At 34.8% G+C, this 27,768-nt stretch overlaps 1 protein-coding gene across 1 annotated transcript; it reads left to right on the top strand.

The window, feature by feature from the left end:
• Nucleotides 1–1,157: 1,157 nt before the first annotated feature.
• On the top strand, nucleotides 1,158–27,768 carry LOC126975225 (mast cell protease 2-like). The gene is made up of 6 exons (XM_050823019.1): nucleotides 1,158–1,345; nucleotides 3,175–3,347; nucleotides 21,025–21,187; nucleotides 23,674–23,790; nucleotides 26,661–26,786; nucleotides 27,487–27,768. The coding sequence occupies exons 1-6, from the start codon at nucleotides 1,190–1,192 to the stop codon at nucleotides 27,748–27,750; spliced, it is 999 nt and encodes a 332-aa protein (XP_050678976.1). The 5' UTR covers nucleotides 1,158–1,189; the 3' UTR covers nucleotides 27,751–27,768.

The following is a 27,768-nucleotide window of genomic DNA, read 5'->3' as shown; positions in this document are numbered from 1 at the left end:
CTATTTTTCTCCCGCCAAATTTCCGTATCTCTTGAGCCATCTCAAACCTTGTCTCGAGAAGATGTACACCATCCTGCCTTTGAGGTCAGTGTGAATCATGGTATTTCTAAACCAGTAAGTACTTGAATATTGTCATAGTAGTCAGACATTATTTTAGGAAGTGCAACTTTAAAAAATGTTAGGAAGAACTTAACAATATCAAATGGCATTTACTTATCTCATCTATTGACATAGATAATGATTTGGCTACCTTCTATAAAGTTCTAAATAATGTAATTCAAAATAAATAATTTTATGTTACTATCACGACTTAGGCAAATTCTTGTTAACTTGTTAACTAATGAAAAAAACACTTGAGTCGAATTGAATCGGTTTTTAATAGATAGAATGATTTAAGATGATGTAACGTATAAAACATGCATAATATAGTAGAAAATCACTGATTATTTTAGAGGTTTGTAATGTTATGTCGTCAATAAACACATTTTTTTGCGCTTGCATTGCAAACGCTGGCTGAACCATACGACATACGAGTAGATCGAAATAATGCACCAGGTACAGTATTGTACACCTTAAATAGGTCTGCAAAAAAGTCCGCGATGGTATATAGGGATATATATTATATTAAAAAAATATATATTAAAATTTTCACGTAAAGATTGTATTTGATCCTCAATATGTAAGATCACACTTGCCATTAGCGAGGATCTTTTTTGGGCCTGCTAATTATAACGCATAATTTATCTAGTTTGTACATTATTATTTCCATACTCTGCGCAAATTTTAAGTCATAATAGTATCTGTGCGATCTGTGCTTTAGACATAATTTATTCAGCGTAGCGAAACTTTCTAAGCAAAAAGCGATTCACTCGATTGTATAAAACGTTGATAGACTGACAGATGGCGATTGTAATATTATTAAAATGGGAGATAGCCGAAATCTAAACTTAGCCGGATTATACTTCGTCGCCAATCGCTATACTGTAATTACTGCTATTTCAAACTTATATCAAATCACTGCAAGATTTATACTAAACTAAATTTCAATTTTACTTTCCCGCCGCTTATTATGTAGTTTTTACATCTTAACGTACTCGTTCAATTCTCTTTGTTTACATCCTCTAGTGTTTAAATACTCTTTGCTTCCTCTTTGAATCTATTAAATGTGGTGTATAACAATATAAATTACATGATTAAAAATCTTTTATTTTTTCTATGTTTAATTCTAAACATCTCAAAAGATAACAGCTTAAATAGTACAAGAAATTTACGCGTCAAGCCCGAAAAATATGTTCCAACACAACCTATTCGATGGACCGCAAAACATGGTGATATGCCATATCAGGTTTTATCACCTTTTTGTATTGTAGTACCTAATAAGTATAAATTTTTCATTTAGAACAAAATAGTCTATTAGCATCACCATCACATATTCAATAAATGTGTTTCCACTAAAAAAAAACAATAGCTTTAGACTTTTATTTATAAAATCTGCTGTAATCAGAGCAAATACAATCTCGTAGATTTAATTTACTTTGATATCTGGACAATATTCGTATTTTGATATCTTTATTTGTTGTGTATTATTTGTACTTGAATACATAGGTATTAGCACTAGCAGTTGTCGTAGTACCTAAAAATTGTTTTGCGAGAAACTTCTTGACTCACACAGCAACTTTGAGAATCAATTACCATGTGCAGTTTTTTGAACCGATCTTCAAGATTCCCAATTTAAAGGTCGGCAAAGCATCTGATCAATTTGACCCCTGGTATTGCGGATGTCCGAGAATAAAATGGTTTTTTGGACGAGTTATAAACTCTTGCTCTTCATTTCGATTTCGAGGAAATAAAACAGTAGTATAACATAACATTTCTTTAATTAATATTCAAAGTAAAATTTGTACAGTTTTGAATACTGAAGGAAATTGTTTTTTCCGGCATATTGACGATATTTTTTAGAATTTGTGAAGATGACATATTGTGAGAAGATGGCTCTGACGACATTTACAAAATTATCGATATTTTTTCCGAGAGTTTGGCGGTAATATCTTTTGCACAACTCTCTGTGCATTAATTTCCATTTTTTCTTCACTGGACATTTTTTAACAGTTTAAGCAAATTTGAAGAAATTAATAAACGCACGCAAAAACAAAATCTGTTTCCCGCCGCTTTTTATTATAATCTTACGACATTGATATTAGGCTTGGGCTCCAGACCTATACAGCCTACTATTAAATTAATTTTGTAATATATATATATATATATATATATATATATATAGTTTGAATTTATTAAATATCCTACCGTATTTTAATATTAATTTAAATTTTAATATGTTTTATGTCTTAAAAACACATGAGGCAAATAAATTAAAGTAAAAATTATAAAATAACAAATTTTATCTCTGAACTTTTTATTGTGTTTGGGTGTATGGCTCATTTTCTTTGCCTTAATTTAGATACATTTATGAGTAGATACGTTAGTGTACTTGTGCACAAAAATCGATTTTATCCAGCCTATATCGTGCACAAATAAGCAATTTCAGAGCATGAGAAGTGAATAAATTGTCAACGCAATGAGATTTCTGACGTTTTGCGAATGTCAAGCTGCCTCGCAAATAAACGCAGGAAACTCTAAGCAAGAAACGTTTTACGTCTGAATAAAGCAATCATAAGTAAAATGCCTATTTGTATTCCTGATTTATTATTAGGTATAACTTTATACCAACTTTATTTGTAAGGCCGCCTATCTTCATTTCTTACAATATTAGTTGTAAGTTATGCTTGTCATCATTGCCATTGAAATATTTGACAAGATATAAATAATTGAATATTCTATTTAAATTCGCCGAATTCCAACTTCACGCAACAAGCCACAAATTAAGATATCATCTCCACCATTTGGATGTGTGGCGGTCCTCCACAGTGCGCTTTTCAAGGAGCTTACTTCCACGTACTACAAATCTGTGGAATGTGCTTCCTTCTGCGGTGTTTCCGGGACGATACGACATGGGTACATTAAAAAAAAGCGCGTACACTTTCCTTAAAGGCAGGCAACGCTCGTGTGATTCCTCTGGCGTTGCAGAGAATGTGGGCGGCGGTGATCACTTAACACCAGGTGCACCCGTACGCTCGTTTGTCCTCCATTTTCATAAAATAAAATATATCATTTCAGGTGAGTTTGAAAAAAGAATCAGGGGGACTGAGAGGAAAAAAATTTAAAGTGAAGAAAAGTTCGCTTTACAAGTCATTTTGTAGCGGCAGTATTATTGGTCCCAAAATAGTTATTTCGTCGGTTCATTGTTTTGAAGACGTCAACTTTTGTCACAAGTTATGTGGAGGCAAGATGTAGGTATAGGCGAATTTATTTTATTGATTGATACATGAATAGTACTCTCACTCAAGTAGTCTTGAAAGCTGTGTGTTCTAAAAAATAATTGTATAATCGGTAACTCGCTATAATTATGTAAGGTTGAGATACGTCATCAGGTTTAACTGAAAAATTATAATGGACATCACGTGCCACTTGCCACAGCGTCAAATATAAGGCTGCATTTACATTTGCTCGACCGACGGTCAGCGCTGACGTCGGTCAAGCGTAGCTATAACTATGAAAACATAATATGTACGCATTCAGTCCAGCGGCAGCGCTGATGAATTGCTACGCGCGTAGAGCTACGTCGCGTTGACGATAATTGTCGGTCTGACGTACGTGTGTCCACTGACGCGCTATGGCGATAAATAAGTGCGTTCCCACTTTCCGTTCAGTACGACGCTGACTGAGCGACCGAACGTACGCGCGGGTGTAGCATCATCATCAAAAATCGTAAACCATAATTCGTGTTCTGGCATATTCGAATATATTGTATACATTTCTCCTTCAATTTGACGCTCTATAATAATAGGGTAAACATGATATATTCTCCGTCTTTTATTCCGTAATCGTTTGCGTAAGTAGTACAAACATTTTGAAGAGGTTTAAAATGGATTCATTAATTCTCTTAGCAATTGTACACGCGCGATCAAGATTGCTGTCAGCACTAAGCGCAACATAGTCAGCGCGTATTTTATTTATTTATTTAGAGACTTAAAAAAGTGAAAACCATTTACACCATAATTTATAGACCAAAGCATTAGACTAAAACTTAAGGTTGGTGATTGCAACTGGCAGCCCAATTAGACCTAAGCCTGTGCTAGGGCTGTCCAAAAGTCCTCCGCCTAATTGTTAAAAAATAAAATATTAAAGTTTTCTAATTTAATCTAAAATTTTAATCTTATGAATTATTTACCTAACTAAACTTAATTGTTATAAGTTTTATTTGGATTATCATACATATATAACAAAAGTTATAAAAATGGTACGCGCTACGCTCGACCGACGTCAGCGCTGTCATGTCGACTGAAATTACGAGGGCGGCACTGAAAATTTCGGGAATCAAGGAAGTGACACAACATTACTATTTAAAAAAGTATTTATTGCTTTTCGAAGTATTCTCCGCGGAAGGAGAATGGCACTTTTGGGCCTGATGGTTAACAAGTTGAAATATACTTTAAAAAAAGGGTATATTTTTCTGATGTAAAATACAAAAATAAGTAGCTCATTTTGCAATCTACAAACCGAAAAAACATTAAAATAAAGAAAATCGATTAAAATGAAGTAATCGAATGAATATTTAATCGATTAAAATAACATTAAGATCCAGTTGTTTTATTTCAATAATATTAATAAGGTGCATAGTTTATGTTCGAAATATTATTATGAATAAAATATATTATTTTCTCAGGAAAAAAACAGAACTGAGCAATTATTTTATTATCAATAAATCGATTTACATAAAAAATCGATACAGTGAAATTCTTGTTCCTCAACGCTAACTTCACTTTGACAATGACAGTCTAACAGATCATTTCGTTTCTTCGTCATTGTCACTTCGTTTCTTGTTGTATTCGTTGAGTTACCGACTTGATAACTACTTACCCAATTGAATTCCAAGGAAAGTAATTGTCTCTAGCAGTCCGTTTTACAGTTCATGTATGAGCTAATAAGTATATATTATTCTTATCTGAGCAAATAAAACTTGTTGTAAATAAATCTTATAATTTAGGTCTACTATATTATATTATCTAATTACCAATTGTCTTATATTATAATGCAAAAAAATGTCGTTACAATAGTAGATAGGTATACGTAGATAGGTAGGTATTTTTTATCTACCCATCTTACCCACCCATGCGTAGAGACGTCGCTTCACTGTGTGTCTTCTACCGCATTTATCACGGGGAGTGTTCCGAAGAGCTGGAGGTCTACTCGCAAAATCGACAACGATACATTCGAAACGATACGATAATACTCCGAATATATCGCAACTAACCTACTCTAACAAATGTTCGAATTCCTTATCGTTTATCGTTACTATAGACTAATATTTTGATTTTTTTACGATGTTAGTGTGAATGTAATATGTTCAAACCTAAACATTATCTGTGCTTTGTCACTATGAAGTGTCAAAAGTCAAAACATAGTTTAGGCGCTAAGGCATGCCAGACTCTGCACCACCAATTTGGTATCATTTACACATAATGTAAATGTTAAAAAAATATATAATGAATATAATATGACCATTTAAAATTGAATAATAATTCAAAACTCGCGGATAATAAAATGTAAAAAAAAGTAACTCAACCCTTCTCGTCGACTTCCTATTTCTCAGGCGGCCATTTGCATTATTTCTACCCATAAACGATCAACAAAATGACTTAAATAACTTAGTAGTAAAAAAATCCTCTTGAATAGTAAATGAAATATAATTATTTTAATAATATTTATTAACTATGTATATTGTATGGCAAATATATCTATACAACTTGAAACTATAATAGCAACGACAGCCTAGATGGTGTCGTTGAGATTATCGTAAAAGTGACGTTTGATTATTTGTGAAATTCGAATATTCGTCTCTGACATTTTCAACTAAGAGTAAAGTTAGGACCGAAAATATCGAATAATATTTCGTTCGTTCAATCATCGTTTCGATATTGAATACGACGTAATTAAGAGTAGGATTCGACACGACTAACGCCACGATTTATCGAATATCGATTTTAGGAGTAGGCCCCCTGTTCAACCTGATTCCTGCCGCCGAATTTCACCTTCGCACGACACGCCACAAGTTACAATATCATCCCCACCATCTGGATGTGTGGCGGTCCTCCACAGTGCGGTTTTCAAGGAGCTTTCTTCCTCGTACTACGAAGCCGTGGAATGAGCTTCCTTGTGCGGTTTTCCGGGACGATACGACATGGGTACCTTCAAGAAAAGCGTGTACACCTTCCTTAAAAGCCGGCAAAGCTCTTGTGATTCCTCTGGTGTTGCAAGAGAGTGTGGGTGGCGGTGATCACTTAACACCAGGTGACCCGTACGCTCGTTTGTCCTCCTATTCCATAAAAAAAATCTAATATAAGTGTGTGATAAATTCTTAGCAGCTAGGCATTTTATTAAATGTTTAAATATTAATATTCTAGGTTTATTAACCTAGAACAGATGAGCTGTCAACATATAGTTTAAGACATAACCTCATTTTTATATCTTCGATTACTCAGCTCCTTGATTGTCAAATGTTGCTAAATTTTCAATTATGGATTATTTAAATGTTATTTATTTATTTTATTTATTTATTTATTTATTGAAAAGACCAACAGCATAAATATTACAAATTAGTCTTAAAAATTAGTGTACATATAATAGCCAATTACAGGTCTCTCTATATAAACAAAAATCAACTAATGAGTTTTCAACTTAAATTACTTTAACTTATAAACAAAAAAATCGACTTAAATGAATTTCAACTTAATTTATTTTAACATAATAATATGTATAGTTTAAACATTAAAAGAATAATATTATGCGTATGAATGCGAATTTAATATATATATATCTATTATTATATTATGTTATAATCGGTTATAGTGTTTATTTTATGTTTGGATGTGTATGTGTGCGTGTAGTGTGTGTTTGTGTATATATGCGTGTGTTAATGTACCTATTTGTTCGTTTTGTATTGCTCCAGTAACATTTTTTGTATCTAGTGTATTCATTAGTATTTTAATAATTTCTGTTTTGAAGCTATTTTTACTGCGATTATGAATGTCGACATTCGAAAAAACTTCGTTGTAATGCTTACAAATTCTGTTAATGGGAGAATTTTTACCATAGTTCGTAGTGTAAAATGATAATGAAAAAAGAGGCGTATTTCTCGTTCGTTTTAGTGGTACATTGAAGTTAATACTAGCAAGTAATGTTGGGGAGTCCAGAAGATTAGTTATTATATTAAATAAGAACATTGTGTCTAATAACGTTCGTCTATCTACTAGTGAAATTATATTATGATGCATGCAGCCATCTTTGTAGTTGGAAAAAGTTTTATGACGAAAGTTAAGTTGCCTAATAAATTTAGCTTGAATCTTTTCAAGTTTTTCAATATATGTTATATAATGGGGCGACCAGATACAACTTGCGTACTCTAAGACACTACGCACGTATGCATAGTAAACAGATTTAATACATGCAAGGTCATTGGTCAAAGGTTTGCAGGTACGTATCACAAAACCTAAGCTCTTGAACGCTTTATTCGCAACGTAATCAATATGCTCAGACATAGTTAGCTTGCTGTCAAAAATAACACCTAAATCCCTAACAACACCTACTTTATTAATAGGAATTCCATTTAGCGAGTATGTAAATTGTATCTTATTTACCTTACGACTAAACGATATCTGTTGACATTTAGGTGCATTAACTGAAATAAAATTGTTTTTATAATACTCAGATAGATTATTAAGAGTAATTTGTAATTCAATGCAGTCATTATGATTGTGTACTTTGTAAAATATTTTTTTATCATCTGCGTATAAAAGATGGTTGCATGGATTAAAATATCTGTATATATCATAAATATATGCGTATTTTTTATTTTTATTTATTATCTTTTAAATGGTGCTACTTTCATCTTGTTATCACTTGGGCACAGGAATGTATGGAAGCGTTTCAATCTCTTTTGACACATTTTTCCATACGATGGAACCAATCATTGAAGCAACCATTCTATTCGGAAGTTGGGGTCTCCAAAAAGGCCGTTTTGTAGGCGTCCACAGCTTCTTCAGGTGATGAAAATCTCTGACCACGCAATTTATTCTTTATTTTAGGGAAAGTTTAGAAATCATTAGGGCTTAGGTCGGGGCTGTACGGCGGATGGTCTAATAATTCTATGTTTTCTTGCTCTAAAAACTCTTTTGTTCTGTGCGCAGTGTGAGAACTCGCATTGTCGTGATGGAGGATGATGCGGCGGTTGCAGTTCTCTTTACGGAGTTCAGAAACGACCTGTGGCAAACAAATGCTAGCATACCATTCTGCATTAACCGTTCTTTGTCCCTCAAGAGGAATAGTCGCAACATGGCCGGTTTTGGAGACAAACGTGGCCACCATTTTTTTTGCAACACTCCGTGAACGAACAATTTTTGTTGGCTTTAACTCATTTTCGAACACGCAAACTCGTTACTAGTTTTTTGTTTCGGGTTCGTACGCGTATAGCCAGGATTCGTCGCCTGATACGATGTTGTATACAGCATTTGAGGATCCTGCGTGGAATCTTTCGAGAGTTCTGACGCACCAAGTAAAGCGAGCCGCTTTTTGCTCTTCACAGAGCAAATGCGGTATCCATCGGGAAAACATCTTTTTTACACCGAATTGTTCATGCAAGATTATTTGTATTTGACTCATGCCAATGTCTAAAGTTGCCCGAATTTCGCGGTATGTCACATGTCAATCTTCCTCAATCAGCTTACGCACAGCATCAACGTTTTCTTTGGTGACTGCAGTTTTTGGACGACCTTGACGGGGATCATCACTGAGCTTGACACGTCCACGTTTAAATTCAGTAAACCAGTGATAAATTGTGGTTTTGGATGGGGCTTCATCACCGAATGCAGAAATCATCCGGTCAGCACACTGTTTTTTTGTTAAACCACTTCGAAAGTCATAATAAATCATCGCTCTAGAATTTTCTCGAGTCAATTCCATTTTCTCAACGACTAAACAAGTTTGACAAGACCTGGTGACAAGACCGAGAATCTTTTTTTAAATAAATAAATCGTATTCGATTTTTAAAACCAAGGAGGTTTCAATTAAAAAGATTTCAATATGACAGGAACAGTGGAAATATTCCATTCCCGATACTTTTAGTGCAGCCTATGTAGAGTAAAGGTCAAATCGAATTTTATTTGTTTTTCAGAGATGTTTGAAATTTGAATGGAATAATATCATTGAAATCAATATTATTATTTAGCAATTTAAATGTATCGATTTACAAGATAAAATTGGATGCTCCGGTGCATAGTATAATGTTTAAGTAATTAATCATTTTACCTTTTTATTTTAAATTCCTACACTTCTCTTATTAAGCTATTGCATAGCATCTATCGCGGGCCTTGAGCGTGGAGACCGAATCCAGAAATCCCGTAACGAAAATAACCTAACACCCCACTTACTACATGTATATAGATATTTCACCATGATTATTACAGTTGCCGTGGAACAACGTTAATCACGTATGCTTTTTGTGCAGGAGGTCCCAGGTTCGAGCCTGGGGTACAACTTGTTTTTTTTTAATTTCTTTATTTTTTTATCACGTTTTTTAAATTTTTATTATTATTTACATTTCTCCAAATCGAAATTTGGACGAGGTAGAGCATTTTATTCAACGCACTTTACTGGAGTACACAGAAGAAGGGTCGAAAATACTTGGTACAAATGGTAATAAATTTCCACTTAGTTTGGCTGGCGATTTCAACATTAACTTCGCTGATAAAAAATCAGAGCGGTTGACAACTTTTCTTTCGAAAATATTGAATTTGAAAATGAATAATGATCCACAAGAATCCACAACAAAATATGGGACCACCAATGACTCGGTATTTTCCAGATATTTAGAAGATATCAAGTCTGAAACTTATGTTTCTTATTTCAGTTACCATAAACCTATAGTTTCAATGATAAATATTCCTGAATAACCTACATGTATTGTAAGATTATTTATTTATTTATTATGGAAACAAACAGATACATCACTATAATACAAATTAAGTTAAATAAATATACAAATTACAATATTGGATATATCCTAGAATAGTTTCACTGAGAACACAAAATAATACAATTTTACAGACATGACAATAGAACGATAAGATAAGTAAACAATAGAATATTTAGGCAAATACACTGTATTATATAAATCAAGACGCAGACAGGGATATAATAATGAATAAAGATACAAGGTTTAAGGTAAGGACAGTAATTGTTGTTTTAGCTTAGTCTTAAATGCAGCAGTAGAGGAGTGCGAAAACAGGTCGACATTAATGTGAGAATCCAATGATGAACACATTCTGTGAAGAGGCGCGCAAAACCCAAATTGGTTCTAGGAGTCGGTAGGTCGAAAGTTCTGTGCGTGCGTAAAGACCTGGCAGGAACATTGAATGGCAAAAGCTCGAGAAGTTCAGGACAAGCTAGTTCATTCACACATATTTTTCTTAAGGTGACACAGTCTATTAAGTGACGTCTTTGGCTAAGTGAAAGTAAATTGTATGTTTTTAAAAGTTCATTGTAGTTAGCCCTACCACAGTTCATACGATAGTTTAAAATGCGTAGGAATTTCTTTTGTACAGCCTCCAGTTGTGTTACATATATAGCATAATGGGGATTCCAGATTGGACAGGCATATTCCAACTGATTCTCAACAACTCCCATTACAAGCGTTTTATAAAGGTAAATATATGTGGCTTTATCTTTGAAAAGTCTGGTGACACGGGTTATGAAGCCTAACTTCGGTAAGCTTTATTAATAATTATGTCCACATGCTTGTCCAAGGTTAGTTTAGGGTCAAAAAGGACCCCAAGATCCCTGACAGAGTGAACAAATTCAAGGGCATGGTCTCCAAGGGTGAGGTTGGACGTGATTATGTTATGGGTGTTTCTAGTAAAGATGACATGCTGACACTTATTATAATTTAGAAATAATTTGTTTCTTTTGCTATAGTCGTCGAGCCTATCAAGATCTTCCTGTATCATCATATAACTTTAAATCATCTGCATAGAGTAAATAATTGCAGTGCAGTAAGCACTTCGATATGTTGTTGATAAATAAGGAGAAAAGCAACGGCCCAGGGATTGAGCCCTGGGGTACGCCGGATGTCACTAATACTTGAGATGAAGTAAACCCATTTATAATCATCGATTGAACACGATTATGTAGGTAAGCCGTAAACCATCGCAAAAGATTTTCTTTAATACCATTAAAAGACAACTTTTGTAAAAGCATTATATGGTCAACTTTCTCAAATGCCTTCTGAAAATCTGTATAGATTGTGTCTATCTGATGTTTACTATCCAAACCGCTAAAAACATAATTAGTAAGAACAAGGAGATTTGATAGAGTAGATTTGCCCGTTGTAAAGCCATGCTTTTGGTCTATAATTTTCAACATCACTCTTAGTACCTGACTTAAAGATAGGCGTTATATAAGATAATTTCCAGCAATGAGGAAAATCACCACCGGAGAGACACTTATTGAATAAAATCTGTAGAGATATACATATTGACCGCTTGAGAAAAACTGGCCTAATTTGATCTGGGCCAGGGCCTTTATTAGAGTCAAGCATATACAATTCTTTACTAATTTCCTCTTTACAAAAACATAAATTATTTATAAGGACATGCGAGTCACTGGAATGGCTCTCATCAACCGTGTAACCAGTGTCTCGACTTGAACCAGTTTGAGATTCAAAAACTGACTGAAAATATTTTGAAAACATGTCTGCTATTTGTTTAGGGTCGTCTAAATAAAAATATTTTGAACAATACTTACTTATCATTTATTTAATTGTTTTCGTATCGGTCCGCGTCTGTGAGCGTGTGTGTGCGTTTGTTTACGTGTGTGTGCGTGTGTGTTCGTGTGATTGCGTGTGAGTGCGTGTGTTTGCGTGTTGGCGCGTGTGTGAACGTGTTTTTTTCGTGTTTGTGTATGTGCGCGTGTTTGCGCGTGTGTATGCATGTGTTTGCGTGTGTGAGTGTGTGTTTGCGTGTGTGTGCGTGTGTGTTCGTGTGTGCACACACGCGAGTGGGCGCGTTTGTACGCGTGTGTGCGCTTGTGTGTGCGTGTGTGTGCATGTGTGTGCGTGTATGCGCCTGTTTGCGCGTGTGTGTGCGTGTGTGCGCGTATGTGTGCTTTAGTGCACGTGTGTGCGCGTGTGTGTGCGTTGTTGGCGTGTGTGTGTGTGTGTATGCGTGTATGCGCATGTGTGTGCGTGCGTGTGCTTGTGTGTTAAATATTTATGTTACACGATATTAATCATCATCATTTTAAATAAGTACGATATATTTTTACTCCTTTACACCATATAATTTAAATGATCATTATCATATCTTAGGAGTATTCGCTTTGCTTAATTCAACATGACCCTCTCCCCGCACCGTCTTGCCTACTACAAACAGGGTACTTGAAGGAAATGATAAACCAAAAAATACATTTTTGGCTTTAGACTACATTATTCCCGAATACTTAAATCATATTTTCTACACACTTTATATTAGCTTCACCTGTTTGTATGTTTGTTTGTAACCTGAGTGGGTTTGGGCGCGATTCCGACCCACTTTAAGCAGCCAGATTTCGTTCAAACTTCGTAAATTTATCGAGGACCGATGTCAATACATTTATTCGATAAAATTATTCCATTTTTCAATTTGCAAAATAATAAATAAGGCAGGAATTGATGTTAATTTTAAATTTCAAAATTTCTATTTTTAGCTATGCAATAGCTTAAAATAGAAAATTTTAAGCTATTGCATAGCAGCTATAGCTTCTATCGCGGGCCTTGAGCGTGGAGACCGAATCCAGAAATTCCGTAACGAAAATAACCTAACATAGCAGTTGCCGTGGAACAGCTGTTATCACGTATGCTTTTTGTGCAGAAGGTCCCAGGTTCGAGGCTGGGGTAGCGTCTCGATTTTTTTTAATTTCTTTATTTTTTTTTATCAGGTTTATTTAATTTTTATTATTATTTACATTTCTCCGAATCCAAATTTGGACGAGGACTGAAGAAAGGTCAAAAATACTTGGTACAAATGGTAATAACTTTCCACTTATTTTGGCTGGCGCTTTCAACATCAACTTCGCTGATAAAAAATCAGAGTGGTTGACATCTATTCTTTCGAAAATATTAAATTTGAAAATGAATATTGATCCACAAGAATCCACAACAAAATATGGGACCACCATTGACGCGGTATTTTCCAGATATTTAGAAGATATCAAGTCACAAACTTATGTTTCTTATTTCAGTTACCATAAACCTATAGTTTCATTGATAAATATTCCTAAATAACCTACATGTATTGTAAGATAATAAAAATATTTTGAACAATATTAACTTCTCATTTATTTAATTAAGGGAAAAAAATTGTTTTCTTATCGGTCACCACGCTCAAAAAGTGTAACTTGAATCAAAGAAAAAAAAATACTGCATAAATAAAATAAATAAATAATTATAATTGCTATGCTTATAAAAAATTCTATGCAATTTGCTTTACCGCGGCAGTCCCCGAGTGCCACACGTCTTTTTTTAGTTCAGTTTTTAATAAAAACGTGTTTTTTTAGTTTTTTTTAACTACTATTTTTTCCATTGACAGAACAGCGTCTGTCAGGCCAACTAGCAAATTATAAAAGACCTTTGCCTCTGCTTAATTTACAAATCAGAAGGGCACACATTTCAGGGTAAATATAACTCATCCCAGGGGAACTTACTTGTACAATACGACTATATTTACTTGTTTATTCAAAAACGTATTTTGTTTACAAATTGAACGTTTATATTGTGAGGTACACATTCATAATAACAGTATAAATGGAGAAAAATATAAAATTTATTGCCAATTTAGATATAACGGAGCCTGTGTCAAAATTTAGTTTGCCCACGTAGAATTTCAACTAACTTAACTTTTTAGTTGTGAACTCTCCTAGCTTTTTTTTCCGAGATTAGCGGGCACGAACTAGAGATAAACAGTATAAAACTATTTTCATACTTTGGTTACATGTGTGCAACGTAAATAAATTGTTCTTTCAAAATACTCAATGTATACATACGCTAAAGCTTTTATTGTATTGTAACAAACAAACAATAATATTGAAATATGTAATTTTTTTGTAATATTCCGTTATTATTGTAATAATGTATATTTAAAATACATACAGCCTGGAGCTGTAATTCATTTAATGGCAAAATTAAAAAAAAAATGCGCGGATTACTTAACCGTAATTATAAAGAAATAAATTTCCAAAAAAAAATTCTTGTCCAAAAATCAATTTTATACAATATGATTTCGCAACATACTGTAAGTAATCTAGTACCCGCGTGCTAGCGTACCCACTGACACCTACTTGTCCCACGTCCCGCCGTACCCGTTCAGAACTCATAGGTGAGTAGTAAATCTTAGAATTTCAATTTAATTTTTAGATTTGTGTCCCACCAAATACCCTTTATCCATTGAAGAGTTACTTGGTTGTTATTTTCACCCTCAGACACTGGTGACAGTTGTATATTAGCTTAGAGGTGATAGTGTGGCTTTGTAGGGCTTGTAGTACTGATTTGCTATCTGAAAGGATGCGGATGGAGTAGTCTTTTACCTTTCGAGTCAAAGTAGCTGTGACTGCTTCTATGATGCCCATGCATTCTGCTTGGAAGACAGTGTCATAAGCTCCTAGTGATGCAGCTATTCTTATATTTAGGTCATCCGAGAACACTCCGTATCCCGTGCCCGACCTTGTCTTTGAGCCATCTGTGAAACTCATGAGGTCTTTTGTACTGAAGTCCTCTTTCATATCTTCATACAGCTGTATTTTGTATCTCTTATCGAATATGTATTCCTTTGGAGATCTATCACTTACTGCCAACAGCAGAGGCTCCTTTTTAATCACCTCATTTAGTAAAATAACCCTTAATACAACACCTTAAAGCTCATGCTTATCAGAAAAATATATGAATTTTAGACGATTCATTTTTATTTTTTTCTGAGATGATTTATAACATATTCATTAATTTATTTCCAGTGTTTTTGAAAATATTATATCTGCTTTCCTTACGTAATTTTTAAGAGAAAAAATTATGTACGTGGTAGCAGAAAACTGATCCTGAATGAAGCCCCATTTCGTCAATTTTGTGTGAAGAGGTAACGGATAATAGTTTTTACGACATAAAATATCAAAATTTTAAAGCAAATATTTCCCGCTAATTGGAGATAAAGAAGTAAGCTATTTGTGGCAATTATTAGTTTTGTTAGATTTAGTTTCATTTCATTACAAACTCTACCGAAAAATATCTTATTTTTGTCGGATTCGTAAACGCGTAATTCTTAACCTGACACTGCCTTAAAAATTCTGGAGAGACCTAAGCTGGTAAGTTAGAAGATCCTCCCGGCCAAACACTCTTGATTTGTGCTGAGTGGCTAAAGATGTGTGTGGTCTAGCGATATTACGACGAAAGACTAAACCTTTTCTTTATAACAATTCCGGCCGCTTTCCCTCAACTTCTTGCTTTAATCTTATCAGTTGTTGGCACTAGAGATTTTAATCGATGGTTCTGAACGGCAGTAGTAGCTTATTATGAACAATGCTCTTCCAATCCGCCGCCATAACACAGAACCATCTCTTTTTTCATAGCAACTGCTGAGCGAAGGCTTCCCTTGCTTAACTCCGCTTACTGCGGTCCTGTGCCACCTCTGACCAGGCCTTATATCCATCAAGATTATTACGCCATCGTTTTTGGGGTCTGCCTCTTTTTTCCCGTCCTGAGGCACCCAAACGACCTGTGCCCTTAAGTCCGTGTGCATCCGAAATACATGCCCAGCCCATTTCCACTTTCGCCTGGGAGTTTTTTCTTCCAAAACAGTAATGCCAATTTTGGAGCGCAGTTCAGTATTTCTATTAATATTGCGAGTTACTCCGGGACTCGCAACAGTTAGTGAAATCTGAATGGCCTTTGACCATGATCTTTTTCAGACGTTCTCGTCGTACGTGATGCACTTTTCATCAGCAGTTTTCAATCTCTACAAAAATGGTTCGGTTGCATTACGTATCAATAAAAAATCTTAAAAGAGTACACGGTTAATTAGGTTCTTTCAGTGCACTCTCGTGTGGTACCCGAATGTCTGGCTGTTTTGTGTAACTAGATTTTTTCAAATGGGCTATAACAGTTTCGTGGCCGATTCCCATTTCGTTACCTATGTAGTAACTATTGATATGCCTTCTTACTCTACTTTAACACACACACACACACACACACATATTCTTAGACTTGTTTTAACTGCATGTAATAATAATGCATAATATATTGTATAAAGATCTATTTAAACAAATTGCTCTAATTCTTATTCTTTTCCAAAATGGCGTTCATTTTATCCGTAACAGGGAAAGCAAGAGATGCACAATCTTTGTCATCAAGTCACGGACTGAATACGCTTAAACCAACTTGTTGCTACGCATACCGACACTGTATTAGGCCCATAAAGACACTTTTTTGTGATAAATAAAGGATTCTTGTGGATCATTATTCATTTTCAAAATCAATATTTTCGAAAGAAAAGTTGTCAACCGCTCTGATTTTTTATCAGCGAAGTAATGTTGAAATCGCCAGTCAAACTAAGTTGAAATTTATTACCATTTGTACCAAGTATTTTCGACCCTTCTTCTGTGTACTCCAGTAAAGTGCGAAGAATAAAATGCTCTACCTCGTCCAAATTTGGATTCGGAGAAATGTAAATACTAATAAAAATTAAAAAAACGTGATAAAAAAAATAAAGAAATTAAAAAAAAAACAAAACTTACCCCAGGCTCGAACCTGGGACCTCCTGCACAAAAAGCATAAGTGATAACCGCTGTTCCACTGCAACTGTAATGATATGGCGAAATATCTATATACATGTAGTAGGTGGGGTGTCAGGTGATTTTCGTTACGGAATTGCTGGATTCGGTCTCCACGCTGAAGGCCCACGATAGAAGCTATGCAATAGCTTAAAAAGTCATACAGAGCTGATACTGGGGTGCGTCAGACCAGAGATGACAGCAATACTCCATATGTGGCCGGACCTGCGCTTTGTAGAGCGCTAGTATGTGGGCTGGCTTGAAGTATTGCCGTGCTCTATTAATGACGCCCAGTTTCTTTGAAGCCAATTTGGCTTTGCCTTCCAGATGATCACGAAATTGGCAATCGCTCGAGATTTCGAGACCCAGTATTCCGATACTAGGCGAGGCTTTGAGGGAAGTGTTGGCGAAGAGCGGTGATGGACGGTGGTGTCACGGACTATTAACATTTGACAGAACGAAGTCTGTCTGGGCAGCTAGTGTATAAATTTTATCACAAAAAAGTGTCTTTGTGGGCCTAATACAGTGTCGGTATGCGTAGCAACAAGTTGGTTTAAGCGTATTCAGTCCGTGACTTGATGACAAAGATTGCATCTCTTGCTTTCCCTGTTACGGATAAAATGAACGCCATTTTGGAAAAGAATAAGAATAAGAATTAGAACAATTTGTTAAAATAGATCTTTATACAATATATTATGCATTGTTATTACATACAGTTAAAACATGTGTAAGAATATGTGTGTGTCAAAGGCCATTCAGATTTCACTAACTGTTGCGAGTCCCAGATTAACTCGCAATATTATTAGAAATACTGAACTGCGCTCCAAAATTGGCATTACTGTTTTGGAAGAAAAAAACCCCAGGCGAAAGTGGAAATGGGCTGAAAACGATTATTCGTTACCTCTTCACACAAAATTGACGAAATGAGGCTTCATTCAGGATCAGTTTTCTGCTACCACGTACATAATTTTTTCTCTTAAAAATTACGTAAGGAAAGCAGATATAATATTTTCAAAAACACTGGAAATAAATTAATGAATAGGTATGTTATAAATAATCTCAGAAAAAAATAAAAATGAATCGTCTAAAATTCATATATTTTTCTGATAAGCATGAGCTTTAAAGTGTGGTGTTAAGGGTTATTTTATTTTGTCCCTCCGTACGCATTGCACAGAGAGATCTATCGAAACAACGTCAGTCCGCGCTCGGCCGCTGTCGTGTGTAGACATTGTGTCGACTGTAAGTAGCAGCTCGTACTCTGAAAGATCGCTGTACGAACATGAATATTTTTTATGAGCTCTACAATACTATCTTTGATACTTTACATATTTTGTACGCAGTCAGATATACAAAAAATTATGTTTAGGTATTTTTTGAAGAATTAGTGATTTATTTTCATCTCTAAATATAAGGTCTATATTAAATCGAAATCCAAGATGGCGCCTATGAAATTTACCAACTTCTCTTCATGGGTGCCATTTTCATGGTTTTCGGGGTCAACAATAACGAATATCGGGTCAAAATCGAAATCCAAGATGGCGCCTATGAATTTTACCAACTTCTCTTCATGGGTGTCATTTTCATTGTTTTTGGGGTCAACAATAACGAATATCGGGTCAAAATCGAAATCTATGATGGCGCCTACGAAATCTACAAAATTTTCTTCATGGGTGTAATTTACATCGCCAAAATTTGAATTCATTCATAAACTTTAATTATATTATGAAAGGCCTGTCTAACAATATCCCACATGCTAAATTAATTCTTCATTCCCTAAAAATATAGAAATATTTACATTTCGACTTTTCATCCACAATATTTACAAAACACATTCCGTTACCAATCTAATTAAAAAATCTCAAAATTTGATTTTGAAAGACCTATCTAATAATACCTATATAGTTATTACATAAATGTAACGTATATCTTCCTTAATCCCGCATTATTTTCAAAAGACCAAAGGAAATGTCATGTATCAAACCTGAATCAACTTTCAAAGACCTATCCAACGATACTCCACAAGGTATGTCTCCAGTATTTTTTTCAACTCCAACGTCCAAAGCACCAGACAACACAAAAAATGGCGTGCGTACAAAGTACACATGTCAGAAGTGAAACTTATTTGTGAAAACCAACTTTTAAATCTCGTTTATATTAATAATTATCCTAATCTGTTCTCTAAACCAACTGATTTTTGTCAATATTAGAAATTATTCGATGTTTTACTAATTATTATTACTCATTAAACCTGCATGATACAACGCTAGTAGTAAAGTTGTTTTACTTCATAGCGGTACCCTCTGCTTCATGCTACATTCGAATTTTCTCACTCTATCTCAATCAGATTCCCTCCCCTCTTCTTGGATAAAAACGTCCTTCATTTTCGTGACATTTTATTCCGTTTCATCCGTAAAAAATTTAGCCTCATGCGGACAAAGAAGTTTCAATTCAAAAATAATCCCAAATTCGTTCTCTGCGCCCTCAAGAACCTCGGATACGATACCCATATTGTTGAAATCATAATTTTGTGCGGCGGCCATCTTGGATTTCAAAAATGATCCCAAATTCGTTCTCTGTATCATCGAGAACCTCGGATTCGGTATCCATATTGTTGAAATCATAATTTTGCGCGGCGGCCATCTTGGATTTCAAAAATGATTCCAAAATCGTTCTCTGCATCCTCGAAAACCTCGGATACGATACCCATATTGTGGAAATCATAAATTATGCGGGGTGGCCATTTTGGATTTCAAAAATGATCCCAAAATCGTATCAAAAATACATAGGTATTAAAAAAAAACAAAATTCAAACTTGCTAAAGTATCAAATTCATTTGATTCCCGCAATTAACTTTAAGTACGTGTATGTGTTTGAGCGGTGTCAGTGTAGTGGTGCGATTCGATACCTCTCTGTTTTGAGAACGCGTCCTTAACATCAAGACAGTACTGTCAAAACAACATGTCGCTCTTTTTATCAGAACTCCCAAATTTTACAGCAACATGATCATGTCACTACCTACAATATGGTAAAAAGTCATCAAAAAAATTATGTTTAGTTTTCATCATATATATGCGAAGGAACTTTTTCCCCAACCGTTTATTTGTACCTTTAGACAAATATAAAATATTAAGCGCCTTACAATGTTTTAACAGCAATGTATCCTTGATACAAATTTACCATGTTGTTATACGATAGTAATTACCCAATCACGTTCTATACATATAACTATAAATAATAAACATACAACGTAAAATTGTAGTTATAGACTAATTTCATTGTATAAAAACAAAAGCGAAATATGGAAAATAAGCTACAATTATGCGCATCTATGATTATTAAATAAAATAAAAAATTTCTTAATAGATACAAGCATGCTTTTATCAAAATTAAATAAGATATGGCATGTACTATATTAGGTCAAATTTAAGTTTTCATTTTATTTTAATTTCATGTAGCATAAGTAATTTGGTTGAAATATATATGATCGCGCCGGTTAACGTTGGATGAGGGCAGCGCAGGACCGATCATCATGGCGATTTTTGGGGAAGACAAAGATTTTCCCCAAAAATCAGTGGACGTCTTTCGGCTGAAATGAGGGTGATATGTATCACTCAATCATTCAGTTGTAATTTTTATTTCATACAGACATTGAGGCCCTGCTATAATTATTTGGCAATCCCCCCTAAACCCATGAAAATAAGTATAATATTATAATATAATATAGTAATAGCGTATGAATAATCAATTGTTTTATATAATCATCCATCGTACCTATTTTGTTAGTTACAGCCAATGTAAAATAATCTATTTTATTTAAAAGAATGGCCGTTGAGTTTCTTAAATGTTCTCTCTTCCCACGAGCTCTACTTTTTCGGAACATACAGTAGGATTGAGTATATTAAATTAAATATTTATAATTGCAATTCAAAAGCACTGAATTTAAGAAAGTTTATGTCTTTAAGTCTACTTAAATAAAGGTTATTTGAATTTGATTAATTGATTTGTAATTATTTGTATTTGTGATAATTGATTGATAATGAACTTAATTGTATCATCTCATTTTAGCTCTACTCAAACTCTATCACATCTATACGCAGTAGCTGGTGGGTTAAAAGATCCAGGATTCGTCAAACACTTTGACACGTACCAATATGGACAATGGAGAAAGATAGAACGATTAAGACATCCACCAGATTATAAATTTCCTAATCACGATGTTGCTGTACTGGTCAGTACCAAAATACAATCAAATTAATCTCTAAATAGCATAAAGCAGTCGCTGATTTCTTCTGTTTAACCGCTGTCTCCTAGTAAACAACATAACAGATTTTGTTACATCATACTTTAAATAAGTTAAATAATAATTTATTCCGATAGGTCTTTTATATAAAACATGAAAGGAAAACCAAGAATTTTTGATTTGGCGTTTGGGCACAGAACCGCGCATGACCGAGGACAAACGAGGCAGTAACACCACGGCACCCCGCTCCACGCTCAACGTGGACTTTTGCAATATCAGGGGAATTCACCCCAATTTAATCGCCGTCCACCACCACCTTGAGACGGCGCAGCCGGCCTTGTGTTTCCTTACGGAGACGCAGATATCTCGACCTAGCGATACGTCATATTTAACGTACCCCGGGTACAAAATTGAGCACAACTTTTTGCCTCATGCCGGGGTATGTGTGTACGTTAGGGAGGATATCTGCTGTCGCCGTCTCGGCAATTTTGAGGGTAGGGGCCTGTCTACTCTCTGGCTCCGCGTAGATTAAGACGACCGCGTCCGTATCTATGCGTGTGTCTACAGGTCCCATAGTGGTAACGGTGAAACCGATCATCTCATGGGCTGCGTTCAAGCGGCAATTGACGTCGTGCTTGCGCAGATCCCCTCCGCTGAAATCGTGGTCTTGGGTGATTTCAACGGGCACAATGCCGAATGGCTTGGATCGCGTACCACAGACTACGCAGGGCGATCTGTGTATAATTTTGCATTGGCGTATGGTCTGTCCCAACTGGTCGAGTCACCAACGCGGCTCCCGGATGTCGGATCGCACGACACGCCACAAGTTAGGGTATCATCCCTACCATCTGGATGTGTGGCGGTCCTCCACAGTGCGGTTTTCAAGAAGCTTTCTCCCTCGTACTACAAAGCTGTGGAATGAGCTTCCTTGTGCGGTGTTTCCGGGACGATACGACATGGGTACCTTCAAAAAAAGCGCGTACACCTTCCTTAAAGGCCTGCAACGCTCTTGTGATTCCTCTGGTGTTGCAAGAGAATATGGGCGGCGGTGATCACTTAACACCAGGTGACCCGTACGCTCGTTTGTCCTCCTAGTCCATAAAAAAAAAAATTTGGCGTACATAAAGTCGTTAAATATTTTTTTCAGAACTTGCTTTACTAAAACTTAAGAGTTGGATCAAAAATAGCGTACTATACTTAGTCCAACGAGACGACATAAAGAATGTAAACAAACGAACCGTTAATATATATAACCATATAATATATAACCATAAATACGCCTGACTCGAACTCTTCGGACGAATCATCTTTAGAGACGACACCGATTAGAATAGGGAATCCATAATTTTTCTATAATTTATTCAAATAAAAATGTTTTGAAGCCCTGAAACTTTGTTTACATTCTTTATCTCGTCTCTTTTGCCTTACTGTATACAATTCTATGTGTGTAAACAGTATACAGAATAGTGTGCCATATGTCTATCTTCTGAAGAGCTATTTTATATTAATGCACTTTATTGATTGATTGTACACTGTACTTGACTTTACACTTGCGCCTTGAGATTTGAAGACAAGACCAACTTAAAATATAATCATGTACTTTATATTTTGTAATTACATATTTTTATTTTGAATTTCATTTCTGTAATTTTATTTTTTTCCGAAACGAACGATACAAGACCACCAGTTGAGATGCCTGCATCTAATTGCGAAAATATTGGTTTTTGAAAATTTACATGCATTCTTTAAGAGGTTTACGATAATTTCCAAATTAGCTTCAACTTTTGTGGAACTGTCGATGTATGAGGTACTTAATTCTTCTTAGCATGTCGAATGTCCACCAATGTCCTCCTTTGCATCGGATGCCGGCTAGATTATGGATACCACAACGGCGCCTATTTCTGCAATGAAGCAGTAATGTGTAAGCATTAGGGGTACTTCTAGGGGTTTCGGTCTGACGGGCGCCGTAGCTAGTGAAATTTTAGGCAAATGAGACTTGACAACTTATGTATGTCTCAAGGTGACGAGCGCAGTTGTAGTGCCGCTCAGAATTTTTGGGTTTTTCAATAATCCTGAGCGCCACTGCATTTTAATGGACAGGGCGTATCAATTACCATCAGTTGAACGTCCTGCTCGTCTCGTCCCTTATTTTCATAAAAAAATTGTCCACTTTTTTAGGTTTCTTATTTTATTTTATTTTTCAGAATGCATTCTCATTTAAGTTCAGGCTATGGTTTCCTTCACGACCACAATAATATACTGCTAGTAGAATTTTAGTATGAACTTTACTTCGAACACATTTAAATTAACAAAAAAAATATTATGGTTTTAAAGTATAATTTTAACATGCGAATTGTTTTAATTGTTACTGACACACATTACTCGTATGTTGCTTATTTATTTAAGTGAATGAACTACCTATATATAGGTAATTTCATTATTTTGAGTAAAAAATTATTTCATTTCTGTTGCAGTTTTTACGTTCTGCTTTTAAATACAATAAGTATGTGAAATCTATACCGATAGCAACGAAGTTTGCCGATTATCGCGGCAAGTGTGTAGTCGCTGGTTATGGACCACAAAAGACAAGTGTAAGTGTTAGTGATCTGTAAGACGTTTTTCTGTGGCTTAAATAAGAAATGTAACACAATCAAAATCGAATTAGAACTTATTTTTGTTGTGGGCGTGAAATCTATATATATAAAAATTAATTGCTGTTCGTTAGTCTCGCGAAAACTCGAGACTGGAGAGAAAAAACGGCTGGACCGATTTGGCTAATATTGGTCTTGAATTATTTGTGGAAGTCCAGAGAAGGTTTAAAAGGTGAATATATAGGAAAATGCTCGGAATTAAATAAAAACAATAAATTTTTTTTCCTTTGATGTGTCCATACATAATTTCCATGAGAGAATTTATTGACGCACGGTTTGACAGTTCTGCTGTGAAACAATTTCATTACGACAGCAGGGTGCATATTTTACGAAGTAATTCTTGATGTTATATTATTGACAAATTCATAAAAAACATTATTTCATTTATAATATACAGAACAACGTCTGTCGGGTCAGCTAGCGCTAGATAAGAATATTTTTAGTTTGCGAGCAACCCATTTAAATAAGTGCGAAGGACCTGCGTCTCATAGAAATGAGGCCCAGGTCCGGTTCTGGCCCTGAAACATGGGTTTTTTTTAAAATTTAGCTTGGTTGTAATAAACCAAAAAAAAAAAATGGGTAAAATTTAAAATAAATAAAAAACAATAATAGCCTAAGTTGAAAGATATGAAAACATTTTAGCGATTAAAGAAAACTCCATCAACTAGAATGACAAAGTGTATGCTCAACTAAGAAGTTGGTAATTCTGCATTCAAAGATTTTTCAAAAAAATAACTTGCTGGACTTTTAAAAAACAGGGTTTTATTAATTCATTTTTACCAATGAACCTTGAATACAAAGAAAGTATATAGAAATACTTCAAATTGTAAGAGATGAGATAAGAATTTTCCGCGGCGGAGCAAGAAAACTTAATTTTCCAACAAGATGGAGCTCCGGCTCATAATAGTCTGGGAGCAGCAGATTTTTAACCGACTTCCAAAAGGAGGAGGTTTTCAATTCGATCGGTATTTTTTTTATGTATGTACACCGTTACTCTGAGATTTATGATCCGATTTCGTAATTTTTCTTTTGTTTGATGCGAAATAGATGCCATTTGGTCCCATAAAAATTTAGCATAGTTTGGCCCAGTAGTTTTCATTTTATGAACATTCATATGAAAATTTTCGTCAACCGGGATGACATAATTGTTTTCTGTGTACGGCTTTTTTTGAGTAATCATTCAAGTTGATTATAATCAACTTAATACAATACATAACAATAATAATATATATATTATTATTATTATTGTCACTAAAACGTAAAAGTAAAAAATAAACTACGTTTAAAAAAACCGACTACAAAAACTGAAAAGTATCAAATAACTAAAAATTTAATTTAATAGATACATCTCTTATGCAAACCTTTACCTTCAATATTAATAAAATACTATTATTGATAGCTTTGAAGTCGGCGCCAAGCCAAATGTAATAAAGGTACCTACACTCGCCACTCGTAACTTAGAGCGCGATAGCTTTGTCTAGAAAAAAACAACCCAAGCGGACAGACACGCAAGGCCAGACAACCTAAAAAAATACAGTAAGTAAGCTGTTTATAATATATAAGTTTTATTTTGTTTAGGGCTTGGCACTGACTTAAAACCTATCAATAGATAGCACATATAAATAATAGTATTTTATTAATATTAAAAGTAAAGGTTTTCATAAGAGGTGTATTAAATTAAATTTTTAGTTATTTGATACTTTTCAGTTTTTGAAGTCGGTTTTCTTAAACGTAGTTTATTTTTTTCTAAATGAATGTTTTCCTACTTGGATTGGTACGAATGGACCGAGTAGATGGCCGGTCAGGTCCCGGACCTTACACCATTACATTTTTTCTTTTAGGATACGTGAAAGATATGCTATACAAAAAGCGATACGAGAATGTGGGCGAGTTATAAGCAGAATTTTGCCATATCATATCGAGTATTCACCAAAAAATGATAAGGAAATCAACAGGCAGCGGACTCATTAAAAGATTGGCAATTTGCGTAAGACAAGAGGGCTCACATTTTGAGCATTTAATTAATTAATTTACAAAAAAATACCCACTTAATTGACTACTTTCTTTTAAAATACTATGTTACGTAAGAAGAGTTGTTAGTATTTGGCCATTCTTTCGATTGGCATCATAAGGGTAGGGAGGTTTTTTTTACATTTAAGTCAGTTCGATTCCCAGACAAGGCAATTTAAAAAAAAACTTTGAAGGCAGAATTACTAATTTTTAAAAATAATACAGTCTTCTTTCAGCAAAATACCCTATCTACGGATATTCAAGCTACTTTCCTTTCATGTCCCATAACTCTGGGACGCCCTGTATACCGATACTAAAAGTAAATTAGTCTCGACGGCGTACGGCGTGGCTCTCAATAGTTTTGTCTCCCCAAGATTGCTTAGCGGCTGTGTAAATCATAGCAATGTGTGCGTGCGTCGATTTGGGCGCTCTTGTATAAAGTTAAAGTATTACATTCTATTACAGTATTGTGATACAGGTGTATGGTCGTTGGCGACACGTGGTTTGGGGAGAGGATTTCTTATTTCGAGTCACAATGCTTTAGGTTTTTCAAATTCTATTATGATACTTCATAAGGAAATACACATATTTTTATTTGTAAGACACATAGAAAGATGGTGATCGACCTGCTAAAGGATTTATTTGTTTTTCACTCGCCTCAATACACATATTCTATGTCCTTCTTTCGTTTTTAGCCAAGACAATGCGTATATATCGTGCCATCAAATGAGGCTTGTGTGCATTTTTGGTTTATTTAAAGAAATAACAACTAATTAAATACTTATTTTGTACAATTTCAGTTTTTCTCAAGAAATTTATTTGTGGCGAGAGTTAGTTTGATTTCGGCCCATCAGTGCAGCATGAAATATCACAAATCTATGAATGGTTTTATATGTATTTCACACAAAAACGCAGGCCTTGCTAAGGTTTGTACAACTCTAATCTGAACAAAACTGACCATGTGGGTTAACTTTTATAAGAAACGGTATGGCGTAAATGAAACGCGGTGCGAATCTCGTGTCATTGAAGAAACAAACTAAATAGGGTTGGCCATAGTTGCCTAGTGTTATAACTTTCATATCATTCAACAGGTCCTGAATGGTCATTTGAGATGTAATATTTTAATACAACCAAAGAAATTAGTTCCATTTATATCCCACATAACATAGGTATTCGTTTTATTTTTTTTAAGTTGGGATTGTGGAGAATCTGGGCATATCGGCTTGATGAGTTGCTGAGTCGTACTGAGCAGACCTTTAAATCTAGTCATGCAAGAAGAGGAAAAGTTAGCCACGTTAAGACTAAAAGCAAAATGTGGACTGTAGAAACAAAATATAGAAACTTCACATTCCAAAGTTGTGCACGGAATCCAGAATAATCTACTTCTTGACACCCCGTTGTCTCAGTCAGTACATCCATAAATCGACCACAGAAAAACAACATCATAGCCTCTGTGTTTATATTGGAATGACAAAACTCACTACAATCCATGGCAAATACGAAGTAGATACCACATAGATAGTACGTAGATAATTCGGTAAATTCAAAATCTTCAATTCAAAAATTATTAAGTACCTACTACCAAGTGTTAAGAATCATGTTAATTTAAAAATAAACATATTTCAGACTGATTCGGGCGGACCTCTGGTTTGTTCTAAGACAGGTGACCCGAATGAAGGTACTGGAGGTGTCCTCGTCGGAGTCTTGAGTCGTGACAAAAATAATATTGCACTATTCTGTTCCCGAGTCTCTTTTTTTGCTAAATTCATCAACGAATCAATTATTAATTCTGGCTATCGATCGAAAATTCAAATCATTTTAATAATTATCTACAACAAGTTGTTATTGTTAGTTATAATCAGAACATTTATTGGATTTTATTCCCTTTAAGCTAATGAAGGAATCTTT

Source organism: Leptidea sinapis, chromosome 35 (assembly GCF_905404315.1).
Source record: "Leptidea sinapis chromosome 35, ilLepSina1.1, whole genome shotgun sequence".
Lineage (NCBI taxonomy): Eukaryota > Metazoa > Arthropoda > Insecta > Lepidoptera > Pieridae > Leptidea > Leptidea sinapis.
The sequence above is the reverse complement of the archived record's forward strand: the minus strand, read 5'-3'. Positions and strand labels throughout refer to the sequence as shown.

Excerpts from the sequence above, each read along its gene's own strand:
- LOC126975225 (XM_050823019.1), top strand. The coding sequence starts at position 1,190 with ATGATTAAAAATCTTTTATTTTTTCTATGTTTAATTCTAAACATCTCA. Across the intron at positions 3,348-21,024 it reads AAGTTATGTGGAGGCAAGAT|CTCTACTCAAACTCTATCAC; the intron begins GTAGGTATAGGC and ends ATCTCATTTTAG. Across the intron at positions 26,787-27,486 it reads AAAACGCAGGCCTTGCTAAG|ACTGATTCGGGCGGACCTCT; the intron begins GTTTGTACAACT and ends AACATATTTCAG.